This window comes from Pseudoliparis swirei, chromosome 24 (genome assembly GCF_029220125.1).
Source record: "Pseudoliparis swirei isolate HS2019 ecotype Mariana Trench chromosome 24, NWPU_hadal_v1, whole genome shotgun sequence".
NCBI classification, from domain to species: Eukaryota; Metazoa; Chordata; class Actinopteri; order Perciformes; family Liparidae; genus Pseudoliparis; species Pseudoliparis swirei.
Genome location: NC_079411.1, coordinates 11,134,087 through 11,154,759, shown reverse-complemented (window position 1 = coordinate 11,154,759; position 20,673 = coordinate 11,134,087). Strand labels below are relative to the sequence as shown.

General features: G+C 40.6%; 1 protein-coding gene across 1 annotated transcript in view; it reads left to right on the top strand.

Annotated features, from left to right (window-relative positions):
• usp53b (ubiquitin specific peptidase 53b) overlaps positions 1–19,641 on the top strand; it is a 28,600-nt gene extending 8,959 nt beyond the window's left edge. The window contains 10 exon segments of the mRNA XM_056408991.1: positions 3,264–3,410; positions 3,644–3,793; positions 3,880–4,051; positions 11,522–11,644; positions 11,773–11,857; positions 11,859–12,494; positions 13,910–13,971; positions 15,473–15,551; positions 15,633–16,444; positions 17,381–19,641. Of these exon segments, the coding sequence (XP_056264966.1) occupies positions 3,264–3,410; positions 3,644–3,793; positions 3,880–4,051; positions 11,522–11,644; positions 11,773–11,857; positions 11,859–12,494; positions 13,910–13,971; positions 15,473–15,551; positions 15,633–16,444; positions 17,381–17,457 (2,343 nt within the window). The 3' untranslated portion in view covers positions 17,458–19,641.
• Positions 19,642–20,673: the final 1,032 nt, after the last annotated feature.

Sequence of the window (20,673 nt, the reverse complement as noted above, 5' to 3'; positions counted from 1 at the left end):
CGGACTGAAATTGGAAGCTGGTTCCATAAAGAGGAGCTTGATAACTAAAGGCTCTGGCTCCCATTCTACTTTTTAAGACTCTAGGAACTACAAGTAGTCCCGCATTTAGTGAGCGTAGCTCTCTAGTGGGGCAATATGGTACGACAAGCTCCTTAAGATATGATGGAGCATCACCAATCAAGGCTTTGTAGGTTAAGAGAAGAATTTTAAAAGTGATTCTTGATTTTACTGGGAGCCAGTGCAGAGCAGCTAGTGCAGGAGTGATGTGATCTCTTTTCTTAGTTTTAGTGAGAACACGAGCTGCAGCATTCTGGATCAACTGGAGGGACCTAAGAGATTTATTAGAGCAGCCTGCTAATAAGGAGTTGCAGTAATCCAGTCTCAAGTAACGAACGTGAACCAATTTTTCTGCATCTTTTGAGACAAGATGTGCCTGATTTTGAAATATTACGTAGATGAAAGAATGCAGTCCTTGAGATTTGCTTTACGTGGGAGTTAAAGGACAAGTCCCGATCAAAGATAACGCCAAGATTCTTTACAGTGGTGTTGGATGCCAGGGCAATGCCGTCTACAGAATCCACATCACCAGATAATTGATCTCTGAGGTGCTCAGGGCCGATTAAAATTACTTGGTTTTGTCTGAGTTTAACATCAAGAAGTTGCAGGTCATCCATGTTTTATGTCTTTAAGACATGCTTGAATTTTACAGAGTTGGTTGCTCTCCTCTGGTTTTATCGATAAATATAGTTGAGTGTCATCTGCATAACAATGAAAGTTTATGTAGTGTTTCCTGATAATATTGCCCAAAGGAAGCATGTATAAGGTAAATAAAATTGGTCCAAGCACAGAACCTTGTGGAACTCCGTGATTAACGTTGGTGGTTATCGAGGCGTCATCGTTTACAAATACAAACTGAGATCGATCTGATAAATAGGATTTAAACCAAATTAGTGCCGTGCCTGAAATGCCAATCGACTGCTCCAGTCTCTGTAACAGGATGTCATGGTCAATGGTGTCGAATGCAGCACTAAGGTCTAACAAGACCAGGACAGAGAGGAGTCCTTTATCTGCTGCCATTAAGAGGTCATTTGTAATTTTCACCAGTGCCGTCTCGGTGCTGTGGTGTTTTCTAAATCCTGATTGAAATTTCTCAAATAAACTATTATGATGTAGAAAGTCGCACAACTGATTTGCGACCACTTTCTCAAGGATCTTGGAGAGGAAGGGGAGGTTAGAGATCGGTCTGTAGTTAGCCAATACCTCTGGATCCAGAGTGGGCTTCTTCAGGAGAGGTTTAATAACAGCCACCTTGAAGGAGTGTGGTACGTGGCCTGTTAGCAGAGACACATTGATAATATCTAATAGAGAGCCGCCAATTAAAGGCAAACGTCTTTAAGCAGCCTCGTCGGGATGGGGTCCAAGAGACAGGTAGACGTGTTCGAAGTAGAAACCGTTGAAAATAATTGGTCACGGTTGATAGGAGAAAATCCCTCCAAATATACACCAGGGCATACAGCGGTTTCCAAGGCCATTCCACTTGAGAACAGATTGGCACTGGTTATGGGCAAGAGATTATTAATCTTGTCCCTAATAGTTAAAATCTTTTCATTAAAGAAGTTCATAAAGTCATTACCACTAAGGTTTATAGGAATGCTCGGCTCCACAGAGCTGTGACTCTCTGTCAGCCTGGCTACAGTGCTGAAGAGAAACCTGGGGTTGTTTTATTTTTCTATTATTGATGAGTAATAGGCTGCTCTGGCATTACGGAGGGCCTTCTTATATGTTTTAAGACTATCTCGCCAAACTAAGCGGGATTCTTGGAGATTAGTTGAACGCCATATGCGTTCAAGCTCGTGACGTTGCTTCAGTTTGCGGGTCTGAGGGTTATACCAGGAGCAAACCTCCTCTTCCTCACTGTCTTCTTCTTCAGAGGGGCTATCGAGTCCAGTGTCATTCTCAGAGAGCCTATGGCACTGTCAACAAGATGATCAATCTGGGACGGACTAAAGTTAGACCAGGAGTCCTCTGTTATATTGAGACGTGGTATCGAATCAAATACAGAAGGAATCGCTTTTAAATTTAGCTACAGCACTGTCAGTTAGACATCTGGTGTAGAAACTTTTGACTAACGGAGTACACTCCGGTAGTATAAATTCAAAAGTTATGAGGTTGTGGTCTGACAGAAGAGGATTCTGTGGGAAGACGTTCAAATGCTCAATGTCAACGCCATAAGTAAGAACAAGATCAAGCGTGTGGCCAAAGCTGTGAGTGGGTTTCTGTACTCTCTGACAGAAGCCAATCGAGTCCAACAAGGAGATGAATGCAGCACTAAGGCAATCATTATCAACATCCACATGGATATTAAAATCTCCAACAATAATAACTTTCTCGGTTTTAAGAACCAAATTTGATATAAATTCTGAGAATTCAGATATAAACTCTGAATATGGACCTGGTGGCCGGTACAGAATCACAAATCGAATTGGCTGTAGTGTTTTCCAGGTTGGATGTGAAAGACTAAGAACAAGGCTTTCAAATGAGGTGTAGTGTAATTTTGGTTGAGGATTAATTAATAGGCTCGATTCAAAGATGGCTGCTACTCCACCTCCTCGACCGGTGCCTCGAGGAATGTGAGTATTAATATGACTTGGAGGAGTCGATTCATTCAGGCAGACATATTCTTCATGGCTCAGCCAGGTTTCAGTTAGGCAACATAAATCAATGTGATTATCTGATATTAAATCATTCAGTAACACAGCTTTAGATGACAGAGATCGAATATTTAGGAGACCACATTTAATAGACCTATTTTGTTGCACTGCTGAAATAATTGTGTTAACTTGTATAAGGTTATTGTGTACGACTCCTCTTCTGCTTACTTTTGATTTATTTAATTGAAGTGGCCGTGGGACAGACACAGTCTCTACTCTAAAGTCAAGGGTGGGTAACTGCTCGAATGGAAGAGCAGAGAAGGGTGTTAAACTACAACTCTGCTCCCGGTTCCTGATCTGAACCCTGGGTTGTCATAGATTAAGTCCGGTGATCAACTTGGTCATATCACCTTTCAACTCGCTGCCACTTGCTCTTTGTCTCAGTTTATATTACTGGGCTCCATAATTTCAGATATTCAGTCCCTTTAAAGAAACTGCTCAGACAGTTCTTGCACTATTCAAATTACAACGTCAAATTTGGACTTCATATTTTTCTTGTTCATGCGTTGCTATTATTATGGACCTTCATTTGTTAGTCTCCATATTTTGCAGAGCAACTGCGGTCAAAGTATCAAGATCCGTCGGGTGCTCATGAACTGTCCAGAGATTGTCACTATTGGATTTGTATGGGATGCTGAGCAGTCCGATCTCACGGACGATGTCATTCGGTCACTTGGCCCACGTTTGAACCTGTGTGGGGTAAGAGCTAAAGCTAACTTCATGAAATGACAAATCACTTATCTATTGACATTATATAGATATTTTATACATTTCAATTTTAGTCCTTTTCTTTGCGCTGGTCATTGTGTTTAAAAAACAACAACACTTCAACAGAGTATCAAAAACAGACACATAGTTGTTATTCTTATAGGATTTAGCATCTGCCAACGAACATGTGGAAATCAAACTTGTCAACATTTTCTCTATTTCAGCTTTTTAATCGTGTCACAGATGAAAATGCCACACGGAGTGAGCTTCATCTGGTGGGGATGATCTGTTTTTCGAGCAAACACTACTCAGCCTTTGCCTATCACACTAAATCTTCAAAATGGATGTTTTTCGATGATGCTACTGTAAAGGAGGTTAGGCTCTCTGTGCTATTAATCTGCTTTATCCCTGTTACTGCGTGTTACATGCTCTTATATCACACTCTCCCCTTTTACCCAAGATTGGATCCAAATGGAAAGATGTTGCCTCTAAATGTGTTAGGGGACATTACCAGCCACTTCTTTTATTTTACACCAATCCAGAGGGATCTCCAGTCTCTAATGAAGACGCACCGAGACAAACCACCATGTGTCCTCCTCGGTACAAAGCCCAACTGAATGGGGATGTGACAGGTAAAACAATCCTCCAGTTATCAGCACACCTAAGCTTTGCCCCTCAGACAGATAATCTACATGTGTGTATTTAGACCAAATAAAAAACACAGCATTATTTAGATATACTGTCTTCACAAATCTTGAATATTATATCAAATAATGTTACAGATTGATGCAACTGTTTTCCTCTACGACTAACTTTAGATATTTGGAATGTTAGAAGTGCAATAATCCACATAAAAATCCACTTTGCTCATTCATTTTTTTTTTTTCTTCGTATTTTAGGACACCTCGTCATGCATTACTGAACACAAACCTGGTCACGGATAATCTTACTTAGACCACAATCGGTTGCCAAAAAAACTTAAATGTACCCCTCACTACTGTATACGACAATCAAAGAGTCAATGACTCAATGACAACATTTATTAATTTAGAATTTGAGCTGAGTCAATATCGGCAGCAGACATAAAAACACTCCCATAACAGAATTATAAGAATGACATGGTCCAGATTACCCCAAGATGAGCACATGCAGTAAAGGGTGTTTACACACATTAGGTTGAGGTAACATTAGGCATCTTATATTACATTACTTGACATGTCATTTAGCAGACTCTTTTTTCCAAAGCGACTTACAATAAGTGCATTTCAACCTAGAGTACAAACCAAGAACAACAAGAACACAGGAAGCAACACTTCCTCAACTCAGTCGAACCACAAAAGCACCACAATAAGTGCCATCCTAGTGCCACTGAAATGCAAATCTGTGTTTTAATCCAGATAGTCGGAAAAGATGTGTTTTCAGTCTCAGGCGGAAGATGTAGAGACTTTCTGCTGTCCTGATGTCAGTGGGGAGCTCATTCCACCACTGAGGAGCCAGGACAGCAAACAGTCTGGATTTCGAGTGATTAGCTCGAGGTGCAGGAGTCACAAGTCGATTGGCTGTTGCCGAGCGGAGCGAACGTGCCGGGGTGTACGGTGTGACCATATCCCGGATGTAGACGGGGCCCGATCCGTTTAGAGCACGGTACGCCAGAACCAATGTTTTGAAGCGGATGCGGGCAGCCACCGGTAACCAGTGAAGAGATCGGAGGAGCGGAGTGGTGTGGGTGAATTTTGGGAGACTGAAGACCAGTCGAGCGGCTGCATTCTGGATGAGCTGCAGAGGTCGGATGGCCTTAGCAGGTAGACCAGCCAGGAGGGAGTTGCAGTAGTCAAGGCGTGAAATGATCAGAGCCTGGACCAGAACCTGTGCCGCCTTCTGAGGAAGAAGAGGACGTATTCTCCTGATGTTATGCAGCATGTACCTATAGGAACGCGTCGTCGCAGCGATGTTGGCTGTCAGGGAGAGTTGACTGTCTAGTGTCACCCCGAGGTTCCTGGCAGTCAGGGTAGGGGCCAACACAGAGCTGTTGAAGGTGGTAGTCAGGTCATGGGTGGGGGAGCCTTTCCCTGGAAGGAATAGTAGCTCAGTCTTGTCAGGGTTGATTTTCAGGTGGTGAGCAGACATCCACTGAGAGATGTTGGTCAGACAGGCAGAGATTCGCGCCACCACCTGTGTTTCGGCCGGTGGAAACGAGAAGATCAGTTGGGTGTCATCAGCATAGCTATGGTAGGAGAAGCCATGCGAACAATTGACAGAGCCGAGAGAATTTGTGTACAGAGAGAAGAGCAGGGGACCCAGGACGGAGCCTTGAGGAACCCCAGTAGTGAGAGGACAAGGATCAGACACAGATCCTCTCCAAGTTACCCGGTAGGTGCGGTCTTTAAGGTAGGAAGAGAAAAGAGCGAGTGCAGTGCCTGAGATCCCCAGGTCCTGAAGAGAAGAGATAAGGATCTGGTGGTTCACGGTGTAAAATGCTGCAGAAAGGTCTAGAAGGATAAGGACAGAGGAGAGAGAGGCTGCTCTAGCAGTGTGAAGCTGCTCAGAGAGAGCAAGGAGGGCAGTCTCTGTTGAGTGGCCGGCCTTGAATCCAGACTGGTGAGGGTCAAGAAGGTTGTTACTGTGGAGATAGGAGGACACTTGGCTCAAGATAGCTCGCTCCAGAGTTTTGGAGAGAAAAGGAAGAAGAGAGACCGGTCTGTAGTTGCTGACTTCAGACGGGTCGAGCGTGGGTTTCTTCAGGAGAGGGTTGACTCTCGCCTCCTTCAGAGAGTTAGGGAAACAGCCAGTTGAGAGGGAGCTGTTAATAAGATGGGTGAGAAAGGTCAGAAGGTCAGGAGCAATAGCCTGGAGAATGGGAGACGGGACGGGGTCTAGGGCGCACGTCGTCGGTCGAGCGGAGGTCACCAAGCTAAGAACTTGATTGGGAGACAGGGGGGTGAAAGAGGAAAGAGAGGGGGATGAAGAAGTTAGTGTTGGTGAGGTGATAGAAGATGGATTTGTAAAGGAGGCGCGTATGTCGTCTATCTTGTTTGTAAAGTAGTCGACAAAGTGGCTCGGCAAAAGGGTGGAAGGAGGAGGGGGACAGGGGGGATCAAGGATGTTGGAAAAGATAGAGAAGAGTTTTTTGGGGTTAGAGAAGGAAGACTGAATTTTGGTCAGGTAGAACGAGCTTTTGGCTGCAGATATAGAGGGAGAGAAGAGATTGATAGAAGAGCAAGTCTTCCACTTGATTCGTTTTGCGCCATTTTCTTTCCGCCGCTCGCAGGGTGGCTCTCTCGGCGCGCACCAAGTCCGACAACCACGGAGCCGGAGAGGATTTCCGAACCGGTCGTGTCTTAAAAGGACAAAGAGAATCAAGAGATGAAGACAGGGAAGAGAGGAGAGTGTCTGTGGCAGAGTTAGGATTCATGAGTGAGAAGGAGCCAGTTGAGGGGAGAGCAGATAGGACAGAGGAGGCCAGGGAGGAGGGACAGAGGGTGCGAATGTTGCGGCGTACAGGTGCAGAGTCTGTTGATATGGGTGGGTTGTCAGTACCATAGAGTGAGAGAGAGTAAGAGATGAAGAAGTGGTCAGAGACATGGAGAGGAGTTACAGTGAGGTTGGAGGTAGAGCAGTTTCTAGTGAAAATGTAGTCAAGGTGGTTGCCGGCTTTGTGAGTGGGAGGGGAGGGACTGAGTGAGAGGTTAAAGGAAGACAGTAAGAGTAAGAGATCACATGACTTCTCTGTCTGGATGTTGAAGTCACCCAGAAGGATGAGCGGGGGGCCGTGTTCCGAGAAGTTCGACAGGAGGACGTCTAGCTCTTCCAAGAAATCTCCCAAAGAACCAGGGGGACGGTAGAGAACAACAATGTGTAGTTGAACCGGATGAGTAACCGTCACAGCATGGAACTCAAAAGTCTGTGGGATAAAGATTGGAAGCGGGTAGGGAGAGAAACACCATTTGGGTGAGATGAGTAAACCTGTACCTCCACCCCGACCAGAGGGTCTGGGTGTGTGGCTGAAGGAGAAGGCCGAGGAGAGAGCAGCCGGGGTAGACGTGTTCTCTGGTGTGATCCAGGTCTCAGTGAGAGCCAGGAAGTCAAGCGACTGCTCCATGGCAAAGCCAGAGATGAAACCGGCCTTGCGGTTGGCTGACTGACAGTTCCAGAGGCCTCCCGTGACAAGGTGCTGGGTGTGAGTAGAACGGGTAGGAAGGATAACCGAGGAGGGGTTCCGGTACATGAATGAACGAGTCCTATAGTAACTACGAGTTGAAGGTATGGAAAATACACACATATTCACAAAATGGTGGAATACACAGCCACCCACGAAGACTCCAACGGAATACTCCTATGTCTTTGTCCTCCGAGTCTACTGTAGCTACAGCTACAGCTGACGCTAAAGACCCGATCCGGTTATAAGCCCAGGTTGGTGCCAATTACCTCCAGCCGCGTTGACACCACTCCTTGGTCGTTGGTATTCAAATGACACTCAATTGAAACCAGATGATGAGCGCTCGTCCAATCAGTGAAGATTCAGGTGTCAGTAATCAGGACACACCTCTCTACCAAAACAAATCCTAAAACAGTACAGACCAATAATCCAGCAGCTCTAAACAACAAATACAACAGTAACTCAGCAGATAAACTAATTTAAAGAAGACACTTCGCAGTATCCAAGTAGTCAGTAGTCTCGCCTCACAGGTAGAAAATGCACACTGACATGGTCCAGATTACCCCAAGATGAGCACATGCAGTAAAGGGTGTTTACACACATTAGGTTGAGGTAACATTAGGCATCTTATATCCTCGTCAGTATTCCGATTATATACCAAATAAAATTAATGTAACTGTACAAGCTGCAAATTCTGAAGTTGCTATGCTTTTTATTGCTGTACACATGGATAATATGGTTTATCTAACAAAAATGTTCACTGAAATTTTCAGAAATAACATAGGGTAGTTGCCGCCATACAGCAGTTTATTACCTTCACGTTGAAAATGCGGAAGGTTATGTTTTGATCGCCGTGTATTTACTTATTTATTCATTTGTATGCGTGTTCCTTGCATAACAAAAAAAGTTTTAAACCGAATCGCATGAAATTTGGTGGGATGATTGGTTATTATCCGGGGACCATTTGATTAGATTTTGGGATCGATCGGGTCAAAGGTCAAGGTCATGAAAAGGTCAAAATCTTCTTGAATCGCATGAAATTTTGTGGGATGATTGGTTATTATCCGGGGACCATTTGATTAGATTTTGGGATCAATCGGGTCAAAGGTCAAGGTCAAGGTCATGGAAAGGTCAACATCTTATTTTTACAATAGCACGGTCAATTTTTATCCAATTGGCATGCAACTAATGCCAAAATGTTCATAATTCAATGCCCAATCTTGTGATATGCGAAGATATGCGCTCTACCGAGTGCCCATTCTAGTTCATAGTGTATTTAGTATTGACGATTAATAACAGTTCATTATGTGAATCATAACGCAAATATATTAAAATGTGGTACATAATTTCATTTCCATCTATCCCTGTCCGCGTCTGAAAATGTTTTATGAACGTATCACTTAGCCAAATTAAACATCAAATAGACAGTGCCCATAGGAATAATATTTTCACTCCGCAATTTATTGTTATGATTAGCATCAGGACTGAGAGAATGCTTTTAAACCCTAGGCAGAAAGATTGTCCTGCCCTGTGTGCTGGCTTGAATTTGACATGCGGATGATGCCTCTGTTGGACACAGATTACCACCCACGCCTCCCTCCCTAATCCCTGCTCCTGTGGCCAAGCATACTCCTGTTCCTGCTCCGCGGTTCTAACTCCTCCCCTAGACATTTCCGATGTTTGCCTCCATTTATTTATCAGCTTTTTTTTTGCAATGGCGCCCTGCCCGTTTAGATGGATTGTTTTGCTTTAGTTTGGAGCCCAGACACTTTGACTGGCATGGGACATGGGACTCTTGTTTTTATGAAAATAAGCGTAAGTGATTGTTGGTTTTATTTGATGCACTGCTAACAGTAAATGCTCTAAAATTCTTTAATTTCTTCTCTTAAAATACTAAGCCTTGATTGGTGATGCTCCATCATATCTTATGAGCTTGTCCACCATACCATACTATGACCAGAGAGCTACGACTACTCACGCTTCCTGTACTTGAGAGCTACGAAGCCAAAGTAAAAGTTGAGCCGAGCAGTTATCAAGCTAAGCTCTTTCATCTTGGGCCCACTTCCAGTCCACCTCCGACACAGAGAAGTAGTCACTTAAGACCTGAGTCCACCTTTCTCTTCCAGACTTAAGGAGTTTAGTTAGTGCAGAGTTTCCACCCCTTCCCCCCACTTTGATGCCTTGTTATGCTATATGGCGCTGCTGGGCTTGGGACATTTAGGATCTCCTTCTCTCTTTTCTCTTTTTCTCTTTTTTTTTTCTCTCTACTTTCTCAATCACATCTACTCTACTTTCTCTGTCTTTCTTCTTTTTACTTGACTTTAGGCCTCATGGGGTCATCGGACCCCTGAGATCCCGGATGGATCCCATCGGCTGGTGGATTCCTGCCTGGAATTCCTGCTCATGAGACACTGCGCCACTCCGTCGCCACTGTCTGCTTGAGACTCCGCCTCCTCCCCCTCCCCACCGCCCTCCTGGTGATGGATCGTGGAGGTCTCATCGTGGAACCTATGAACTATTCACTATCATCTGTCATATTCATTCAATGTATTTTAACTCTAATCTAAATCTGTGTTGTACATTACATCTATTGCATCTGTCCATCCTAGAGAGGGATCCTCTGTTTGCTCTCCTGCAGGTTTCTTCCTTTTTTCCCTGAAGGGTTATTTGGTCGATGTGAGGGTTTTTGGGGGATGTCTATGTGTCTACAGATTGTAAAGCACTCCGAGACAAATTTGTAATTTGTGAAATTGGGCTATACAAATAAACTGAATTGAATTGAATTGAAAGAGAGATAGCTACAAATGATGTATTGAATGCATTCATTTTTGGGGGGATTTGTCTCTTTTATTTAATTTCTTTGTCTTTAGGTTAACTGATAATTACTGTTAATTTGCCCTCCTGTACAAAGTGGTAGGAGTTCATTTTATCCACGTGTTCAGCTACAACTGACAGACAACTGCTCTGCTACACTGTACTTGTATTACTAAACTTGGGAGTCCCTGTATAACTTTAGGCTGCATGATGAAGTGTGAACTGATTAAGTACTTGGCAGTTATGGAAGAAGTACTCTATCTAAATATATCCCTTTTCAGTGGAACTATCCAAACGTTAGTATTAGGCTTCATGATCAAATCTGAACATCTATAATACTACAGCTTATTCACTGCTGTTACTCACGGCTGCTGTAAAATCCAGCAACTCTGCACATGCACACATCATTATGCTCTCCTTTTTTACTTTGTGTTTCAGAGAGGATTTTCTAATAATCTTACATTATATTGTGTTTTACTGTGGAAACTATCACAATAATATGGAGCATCTACTTCGAGTAAAGTGTTCGGTGAAAAACAACAACACAACGATTAAGAATGAAATGTGAAAGACTGCTGTTGGTTAAATGTGCAGATTTGGAAGCAGTTCACAGCATCACTTGGTTCTCACAGTGACTTTCTTGCTACAGAGGCAGAGAAACAAACCACAGGGTTTGCAAATGTGGCAGCAGTAATGTATTTTAACATTGCTAATGATGTAAAAGCATCTGATTTCAAGATTCAAGGTGAGAGTGCTACCTTGCATAAAGTATTGCTGCATTTAAATGTGTAATGAATGAGCCGGCTGGGTAGCCCTTGTTACCTCAAACTAAATACCTCCAGTGCAAAACACTGTGAATTTGTCTGAGCCTTGCACACGATGCAGGGCTATCACATATGCTTTAACAACTTTGCTACACCTCATTTATCATGATTGGTTGTTCATACCTTATGATGTTTTAAGCAGGTGAAGGGAATTTAGGGCCAAATAGCAGTTATTTACTATTTGCTTTACTGATGTCTTCAGTCAGAATCAGCTAAGAATTCCATAAAGACTCCAAAATGAATCAAAAGTTTAAAAAAACATTCATCAGCAACCAGTCATCTGCAATTTCAATATTTCTTTTCCTCAGTGAAACTTCCCCTCGGCAGTCCTAACAAATACCAGGAACCTTTCATGGAGAATTTGCAGAGGCCAAGTGAAACATCAAAAAAGGATCAAGGGCATCGGAAAATGGACTTATCACAACAGAAAGGTAGAGCATTGTGTCTGCATCATAGGAAACACTGATAGTAGAGAGGCAAAAGGCATACAGGGGCAAGCCAGTGTAAAAAATAACGTATGTCAGAGAATTTTGATCGATAATCCATGTCTTCTCTCTAGAAATGACACATGCAAGATCTTCATCTCCTCCAGAGAATGGACCGAGGACTCCTGTGGACCAAAAATGTAAAACCTATCCGCGCACTGAAGTCATCAAACCATTCAAGCAGAGGATCTCAGAAGCCACGTGGGCAGTTCTTCAGTACGCAGGGTGGTGGGCACAGCCGTAGGACCAACACCTCACCAAGTCGCCCTGATCAGGATAGCTGCCATGAGCAATGGGAAAAAAGTGTAAATGATGGAAGCCGCAATAAATCTAAGTCTACTTGGAGACCAATTCGGGAGGTGTTGAACGTGGACACCGTGCTAAACGACCTGGAGCAGCGTCGTCAACAGCAACACGAAAGCCCCCGGCACAGTAAGCCTTCATCACAAGAACGAGTGCACACTGAACAAAGCCGAGACGGCGAGCAGGAAGATGTACGAACCAGGGATGATAGGAAGCAGAAGTGTTTAATGACGATTTATGAGGAGGAGCAGCGACATAAAACTGAGAGCCACAGCTCTGTAGAGTCAGAGAGCAGGGCCAACCAAAGGGACAGCAGACTTAAGGGGGGGCCAAAGACACTGCTGCAAAGTGATACATGGACCATCCAAAGGACAGAGTCTGGCTATGAGAGCAGCGATAGACTCAGCAGTGGCTCCACCAACCCTGATTCACCTGGCATCGATAGCTTTGTTGTCAAAGACCAGCAATCAACACCAGAGGCACAGCTGCAAAGGTAAGAAACATTGTCCAATGGACAGTTTTTATAAGGACTCATGGAGGTTACACATTCAAGAAGTGGGAACTTTACAAGGTAAATGAATCACTTAGTTGTTACAGCGGTAAATAAATAAGAAAGTCAGTAAGTAAATACGTAATGTTTTTTCTGAAGAACTACAAGAGTTTAAAGAATAAACATGTTTCAAGTATGTCTTAAAATAATAGCCCGGTGCCAATATTAAGGTTGAAACTGTTTTATTCTTTTTGCTGTCATCATTCCTCCAGTACACATTGGCCATTAAAAGATGACTTCCTAATGAGCTTTCAATGGAAGTTATGGGAAAAACATATTCTATGTAAGAGTGCATTCTAAAGTGTATCTGAAGATGATAATCGGCTTCTGCAGTGTGATTTTGACAAATCAACTGGATATCTTCAAAACTTCCAAAAATCCTGAAATATCGTAAACAAAAGCGCGAAAGGTTTCAACAGAGCTTATCCAAATTAATTTAATCACTAGGTATATGAAATAACCACATGGTTTTGTGAACTACATACTTCACAGATGAAAAGTATACTTTTTCTCAAAAAACATTAGTGCAAAATCTGATACATTTGAGTTAGTATATGCTTGTGATTATCAATTTAGAAAACTTTATTGTCTATCCTGATATCTCGGTGTATGAATTCATCACGATATGCTTCCATTGTACGACAATACGTTATCATATTAAACCCACCACTTGCATAGAAAATATATTAGGAAGGAATATTTAAATATCCAGTAAGAACAAGAGGAACCTGCTTTAGTGTTCATATGGGGACCAGACTATTGTTTTAAGAATGACTTGAACAAATGGGAACATATCTTTTAACAGGATATTTTTATAGAAATTAGAAATCCTTTACTTAATGGAAGAATATCTTGTTGGGTTTTATTAGCTGCAGTCTTAAGTTCATATACATATATTTATCATGAAGTAATTTCCACCACAAGGAAATAATGAATGAGTTAAAAACTAAACGTTATTAGCAATTATTGACAGACCACTTTCAACCATTTCTCGGTACACGTTCTTAAATCCATTCTTCCACTTCTTTGTTATTTTAAGAATCGTGATTATGCTTCTGTGTCTGAATCATCACTCAGAAATACTTTTGATTTCTTTGGAAACTAGGCCACATGACGATACCTTTTAAATAACTTGTGCCGTATATTAAAGCAATGCAGCAGGAAGAAAGCTTCAACTTCTTGATTGAAGTCACATTTTGTGAGGTGTATATAATCTACACAGATTGTGAAATCCTTCCCTCACAAACATCACACCTGCTGTTATTTTAACTTGGTTCTTTGCAATATTTGGAGCCCATGACCTTTGCTTTACTGCTTCAAAACTTATATGGAACAATGTTTGTGTTTTTTATTTTCAGTCAGCTGCAACAAAAGGGAGGCAATGACAAATCCAGTATAATGTCCTCACCTCCACACAACGGTAAATTCTACCATTTTAAGGGCTTCCTTTTTGAGTCTTTAGTTTGTAATAAGTCAATACAAAATATGGTTTAGATAGTCACTTGACAATGTGTGAAATGAATAATCAACCCTTGGCAAGACATTTACATCAATTAATTAAAAAAAATATAAATAATGGCAGTTATTTTAAAAAGCAGTGGAGGAAAAAGAAGTATAAAATGAGATACCACCAACCAAGGTAGCATGAGGTGAAAATCAAAACATGATACGAAAGAACATGAACATGGCTAAGTTATGTCTTATATCTAACCTGCAATAACTTCCAGACAAAGATTTACAGGGAAATTAAGAATGATAAACCGTACAGTAGATCAGATTTGTAAATACAAGATATACCAGTTTTCTGTCAGTGCAACATGTGTTTGGTATTTACGCACACCCTACTTTACCTAATTTCAAAAAGAGGAAGAAAGGTTATTCATTTCTTTCTTTTTCTATATTTCCGTTACTCTAACAGATGAACTGAGTTGGTAATGTGAGAGTAATTGAAGATTGATTTGTGAGCTCTGACTTGCTTCTTCACGTCTTAACCCAGTCGGCCCTCCACAGGTATTAATCTGATGATAATCCCTCAAAGCCATTAGTGTTCAGAAAGCACAGCTGGACGTGGCTGCCGGCATTGTCATAAATATCTTTTTGTTTAATACAGTACTTTGAGCGTGCTCCACTTGATACTTTTTAAGGCTCTGTGCATCTAGAGACAGTGTTTCCAACAGACAGCTAAAGCTTTTATCCCTGCATGGGCCTCTCCGGGGCAACAGCAACAAAACAAAAAATGACACATCTATTTTTAAAGGGAAGGAATTCAGCAGGAGGCTGGCTGAGTGAGTGTGCTGGCTGGTCCATCCAGCTGTGAGAAAGCCCTGTGAGATTAATAATCTTCTGCTGCCCCCTGGTGTCCAGAGAGAACATCGGTTTCATTGTGTCGAGATGATTTTGTCTTGACTTGGTCTCTACTTTTTAGTAATTTTAAGTATGTGCATGTATGCCTAGTTCATATTTAGGAAAGATGATTAGGAGAAAGTAAAAAAACGAAACTCTAAATTGAATGGTTAAAGTCTCAAATCTGTGATTTAGCAGATTTTGATTTAATTGTCATGATTCTAAAGTCAATCTCTAAATGCTGAGAACATGTCATGAATCTCACTCATTGCACTCCAATCTATTTTTGTTCCACCTGTCTCTAATCTTCTTGCTGTTTTGTTATGCGTCTTTTCATTTGTTGTATTCTTGAGATTTTTATTTTTGGACAGAATTTAGAAGATTTCTGCATTCTTGTTTTGTTATAATAAATTGAACTCTAAAGAGGAAGAAAGGTCAGATGATAAAATGTCATAACCTCTTGCACTAATTACAATATGTAAATACTGTAGTTACTTTATAATGAAGTTAGCTATACAGCTATATATATTTTCTTCCTCTAATTATGTTTTGATCACCTTTTTTTTAATATGTCATAGGTAAACATCAACCTAAACCTCAGGGAAGGAACCATGACCAAGTTTCACATTCACATCTAAAGTGCAGTCCAACTGCGAGGTAGTGCCCTTTATTAAACACTATTCATAAATTGTATTTCCATTCATATAAAATTATTATTTCCATCATTCCTTCTTGTAGATGGAAATCAAAGTACACTTCTAGTACCTCCAGAAAAGCAGTATCCTCAGAGAGGGAATCCACAGGCTCGGACAACAAGTCGAGTGAGCAGACCACCTGCAGAGGGCACGCAGGAGAAAGTCCAGCTCTGAGGCACATTACAAAAAACAGCAGGTCTGAATGGAACAGCGCCGATGATTTAGCTCTCTCTGAGCCTGAGGACAGAGAAAACCCTGGCGCCTCTGAATTCCAGTGTCCTCATATAGTCCTACCATACCACTCTCCCAGCAATGTGACCATGGAGCCACTCCAACTGAACAATCAGCGACAGCTCGGCACACCGGGGTCGCCTCAACTGCGACCAACCCAGCGGATCGCCCCTTGCCAGGGTGAAGAGAGCCACACAGTATTTCTTCCGAGGATGCTTCAAGAACCCTTTCCATTGAGTCCTTGTCTTTCCACGTCCATATTCTATGTTAGTCCTCACAGGAGGCCTGACATTAAAGGCCTCAGAACCTTCTCAGATGCGAGTTCCAAGTCGGGCTCTGACCCAGAGAGGAGCATCCCGTCGTCATGTGAAATTGAGGAAAGACTGCAGAATGGATGCAGAGTGGAACAGGCAGTGCCAGCCCAAGGGGTTTCTCTGACAACATACTTCACTGTGGATAACTGTATGACGGAAACGTACCGTCTCAAGTACCACAACCAGAGGCCCCTTGTCCTTCCAGCCATGGTGCCGTGGACAATGGTTGTGACTGAGCGCAGAGATACCGGCCACACACTCCCCACTGACACATACTCACAAGATGTGCCCAAAGCCAGACCTGAAACAAGTAAGCCGCTCTAATATGCAAACCTGAATGTAGAGCTAACCACTCTGACAACACACTGTATATACAGAGATATACATATACAGTATATATATATATATATATATTAGGGCTGTCAATCGATTAAAAAAAATTAACTAATTAATCGCACATTTTGAAATTCATTAATCGCGATTAATCGCAGTTAAAAGTTCATTCTTTTTAAAGACCAAACTTCACACAGAGCTGTGTTTTCAAAGAGGCTCCTACCTATAAAGTGCTGTTCAATGTTATAGATGACAGGACCAATGGGGTCTCAATATACTTCTTTTTTTTAACTAATCCGATGTTTCACTGAAGAAACAATTTATCATCCACAATATTAAATACCTCGCTGGCACTTTATAGGTAGGAGCCTCTTTGAAAACACAGCTCTGTGTGAAGTTTTGTCTTTAAAAAGAAGGAAAAAACTTTTAAGCGCGATTAATCGAGATTAATTAATCGCAATTTCAAAATGTGCGATTAATTAGTTAATTTTTTTAAATCGATTGACAGCCCTAATATATATATATATTTATTTATTATATGAATATATTCAACTGTAGCAGCTATTCATTACGTTTCTGGTGTTTCATGCCATTAAGGTCAAGGATGTAAATCAATCAGCAGGTCTGTTGTATTTTTTTAATCATTTCTGCATCATTGTAATGAAGTATCTTGATGTGATTCCTGTCTGGTTATTTTGAATTATTAACAGTTTCTCAATTTATCATGAAGACAATGTACTATTTCACTATCAAAACCACCATATAAAATGATACAGAGGAGGTGTGATGCCCACTCTTAGCTGACAATTATTGAAAAAGACAAAATGGCAGTCTTCAGTTTTTTCTTTGTAGTGGTATAAATGTACAAATAGATCATACAATATAATTTAAACAAGGCTCTTTTTCTTTACAGGCCATAATAGCAATAAATCTACTGCAAAATGGAACCCAGTGACAGCCAAAGGACTGGATGAACGTGTTTTTTTATGAGTGTTAACTTGGTTTGTTTACATGGAAGGACAGTGGTCAGTGGAGTATAAACTGGATGCCAAAGAGTTTACAGAATGGGAACATGTCTTGAAGATACTCCAAATCGAGTGGAATCTATTTATGCAAGCTTGTCACATAAGTAAAACCTATTTCTGAAAGCTGTTGTGTATCTTTTGATGAATTATCAACCAGTATGCATAGTGTACTGTCCATTGTCCCCAGTAGTATAGCAAGTAGATTTAGTTTCAACCAAAATCTAAACTGACTTCAGTTTGCACAAAGGGTTCTTGAGTCTTTGTTATTCTTTTTAATCACTTTATGTCAAGTTTAAATGTTTATTTTTGCTATTTGTGCAGTAGTCCCCCAGCAGTGCTGCAGAATTGAAGATATACCAATATATTTTAAGTAAGACATGAGAGACAAAAAAAGGAAGTGTGAAGGCAAACAGCAGCTTGTTTACATGAACATCTATATTAAAGATACTATAACAGAATATGATGTCATTCTACACAACAAATTAAATGCAGCAGGTTTATGGTTGTTTACTTATTACTTACACAAGTCAAATGAGTATTATATGGGCAGCTTCAAACTGTATGCACATTGAGGGCCTTAACCAGGGAACATTTCAACACTTTGGTTACTGTTTTATATATTACTGTTATCATTCGTCAGTTATTTTACAACATGTCTGCGTTAATGAATGACTTGGGGCTGCCCTGAACTTGTCAACATATTTTGCTGTCGAAATCTGCCATTATCCATTGACATTGAAAGAAAATCGTTCTCAAAATGTCCTTGAGCATGACCGTGTTCAGTTTCTGGCAGTCTATAAATGCTTTAATTTGGTGACTGATGTCCTGTAGTTGGTGCAGGCCTCATGTTATATACTGTAGGTCCATATCACCATTTATACTCTCCCCTGGAGTGTGTTGGGTCTTTTGTAATTCACATTGATGTCAAATAGTATTTTTTTAGTCTTCCTTTAAAAGTAGACTGATTTAAATAGGTCTGTATTTGCAGGTATTTTCATAATGATGCCAATATAATAAATATATGCCTGATATTGACCATACAACAGAAACAAATATTTTAGTTTGTAAGACTAATGTTCTCAAACCTGCATGTGGCCTTTACAAAATATGACTAGCTGTGTGTACAGCATACGCATGCGCATGATAGTGCTGGACATTGAGTGCAACAATCATTTTATTGGAGTTTACTTTATTGTAATAACATTAGTTATTAAATAGAAATATACAGTTAATTTGCAAGCTATTTAACATTCATATGATTGTTTTCCTCTTCAACCTGCTCATGCAATGTCCCATTTTGGTTATGCATCCGTTATACATATAAACACATGATGCAAACAATACACTGAAATACTTTAGGATAACTTTTAAATCAGATTGTGTCATTTTTAAGGCTTTGTATTTTGTACAGCCGACATTCCCAAAAAACACATACAAATCAGTGAAGTAAAATTTTAAAATATATAAAAGTGCGTCATTTACAAGATTGTGCTGTCGTAATTAAAATCATTCATTTTACAGTTATTTTAAAATAACTAATATATTCACAGGATAAATAAATCTCTAAACTACTGGATTAGATGAAGTTCATTTGGGAGTGTATTAACCATATTGTGTGTGTTTTTGTGCTTTCTTATGTGACTAATTATTACTAGTTATAGCATTTATTTACAGTATTTATCCTGTTAATTACTTTTTTCTTCATCTGTAAAAATAGGTATTGTTTTCACACAAGTTGTAATTTACATTCTGAACTTTGTGTCTTGAGTTGTATCAAGAGTGCCTTGACATTTTTCAGTGTGATGTGTTATGTGTGAGTGAAACCACATTTGGTGAATGAAGGCGATGATCGAAAGGGATGTCATGGAAAATGTTTTAAATATGCAATGTAAATAGTGACATATCTGATGACACTCCTCCTACTCGCCCCATTGTACTCTGTGTGTGTGTGTATGTGTGCGTGTATGTGTGTGTGCTTTTGTGTGCGTGTGTGTGTGTATTGGCGTGTTGGAGTTATGGGGATGGGTTTGTGCCAGGTATGATAAGTTCCAACTACAGCAACAAAGTCCCTTGTTCACTCTGCATTCAGCTGCACGTTGCAAAAGTTTGATTTTCATAGATTAAATGTCAGAGGCAAAAAATGGAAAAATATGTGCTTGTACAGTCAGTAGTAATTGCATCTTACCTTCCCAGACAGAAAAAAGCCTTAATTTATTATAACTGAAAGATTTAGTTGGGTTATTAAATGTGTATGCATGCCTGTGTCTGTTTGGGTGCAAGCCCTTGGCTAAGGAGCTGATAATTGTGTTTCCTATTGCACCCATGATTCATAGTCTTCAGTCACAGTAAGGCTTTATGTACGCGAGGGGCCTATTTGATAAAAGGTGTTTATGTCCTGTGTCACAAAATCACAGTTTGCATATCATCAATCCATATCTTCTATCTTGTGCTTAATATTCGGGGACATAACCTAATTACAATGTATTGCATAAACCCTTAAGAACAAAGGATAACTTTCCCCGTTATATGACTGATTTTATCTGATAAGTTATGGACTGATATGGCCTGATGTGTTGCAACTGTATGCCTCCCTGAATCTTATTGTCATACCTCTTTGTGTTGTTCAGATTTGGCCTGACATTACTGTTGCATTGAGTTGTTGGTGCTTCATTGAATGCTTCATGACTTGTGTAAGTACAGATGAATTTAAAGAAACGTATAAAATATGTCTACACTTTATATTTTTGTAGATTATATATATTTATTTATATTTATTGTTGAATAAAGTAAAACATTATTGTATCACTCTTAAATTAGTCCTTTTCACTGTATTTAATTTACCCTAGGCCTCTGGCTCCGGCCCCTTCTTGAAAATGACAGATTCAGAGTATATTAAGATGAAACTCATAAATTAAAGATTTAATATTTGCCGAACAAAACTGTAATCTCCTCTGCTGCTGCTGTCAGTTGTCGTTTCAGCTCTGGTCATTGCGACCCTCCTCCACCCCAGGCTCCTCCAATCAATATCTCAAATTGTATCGTCTTTTTTATTTAAAACTCAGTCAACCAGACCTCTACATATGTTCTCATTCTCAAAACCATAACTCATTGGTATATTCAGTTAATGAGTGCAGTACCACAGTTATTGCGCCAGGTGGAGACATAGAACGTATTTTCACAT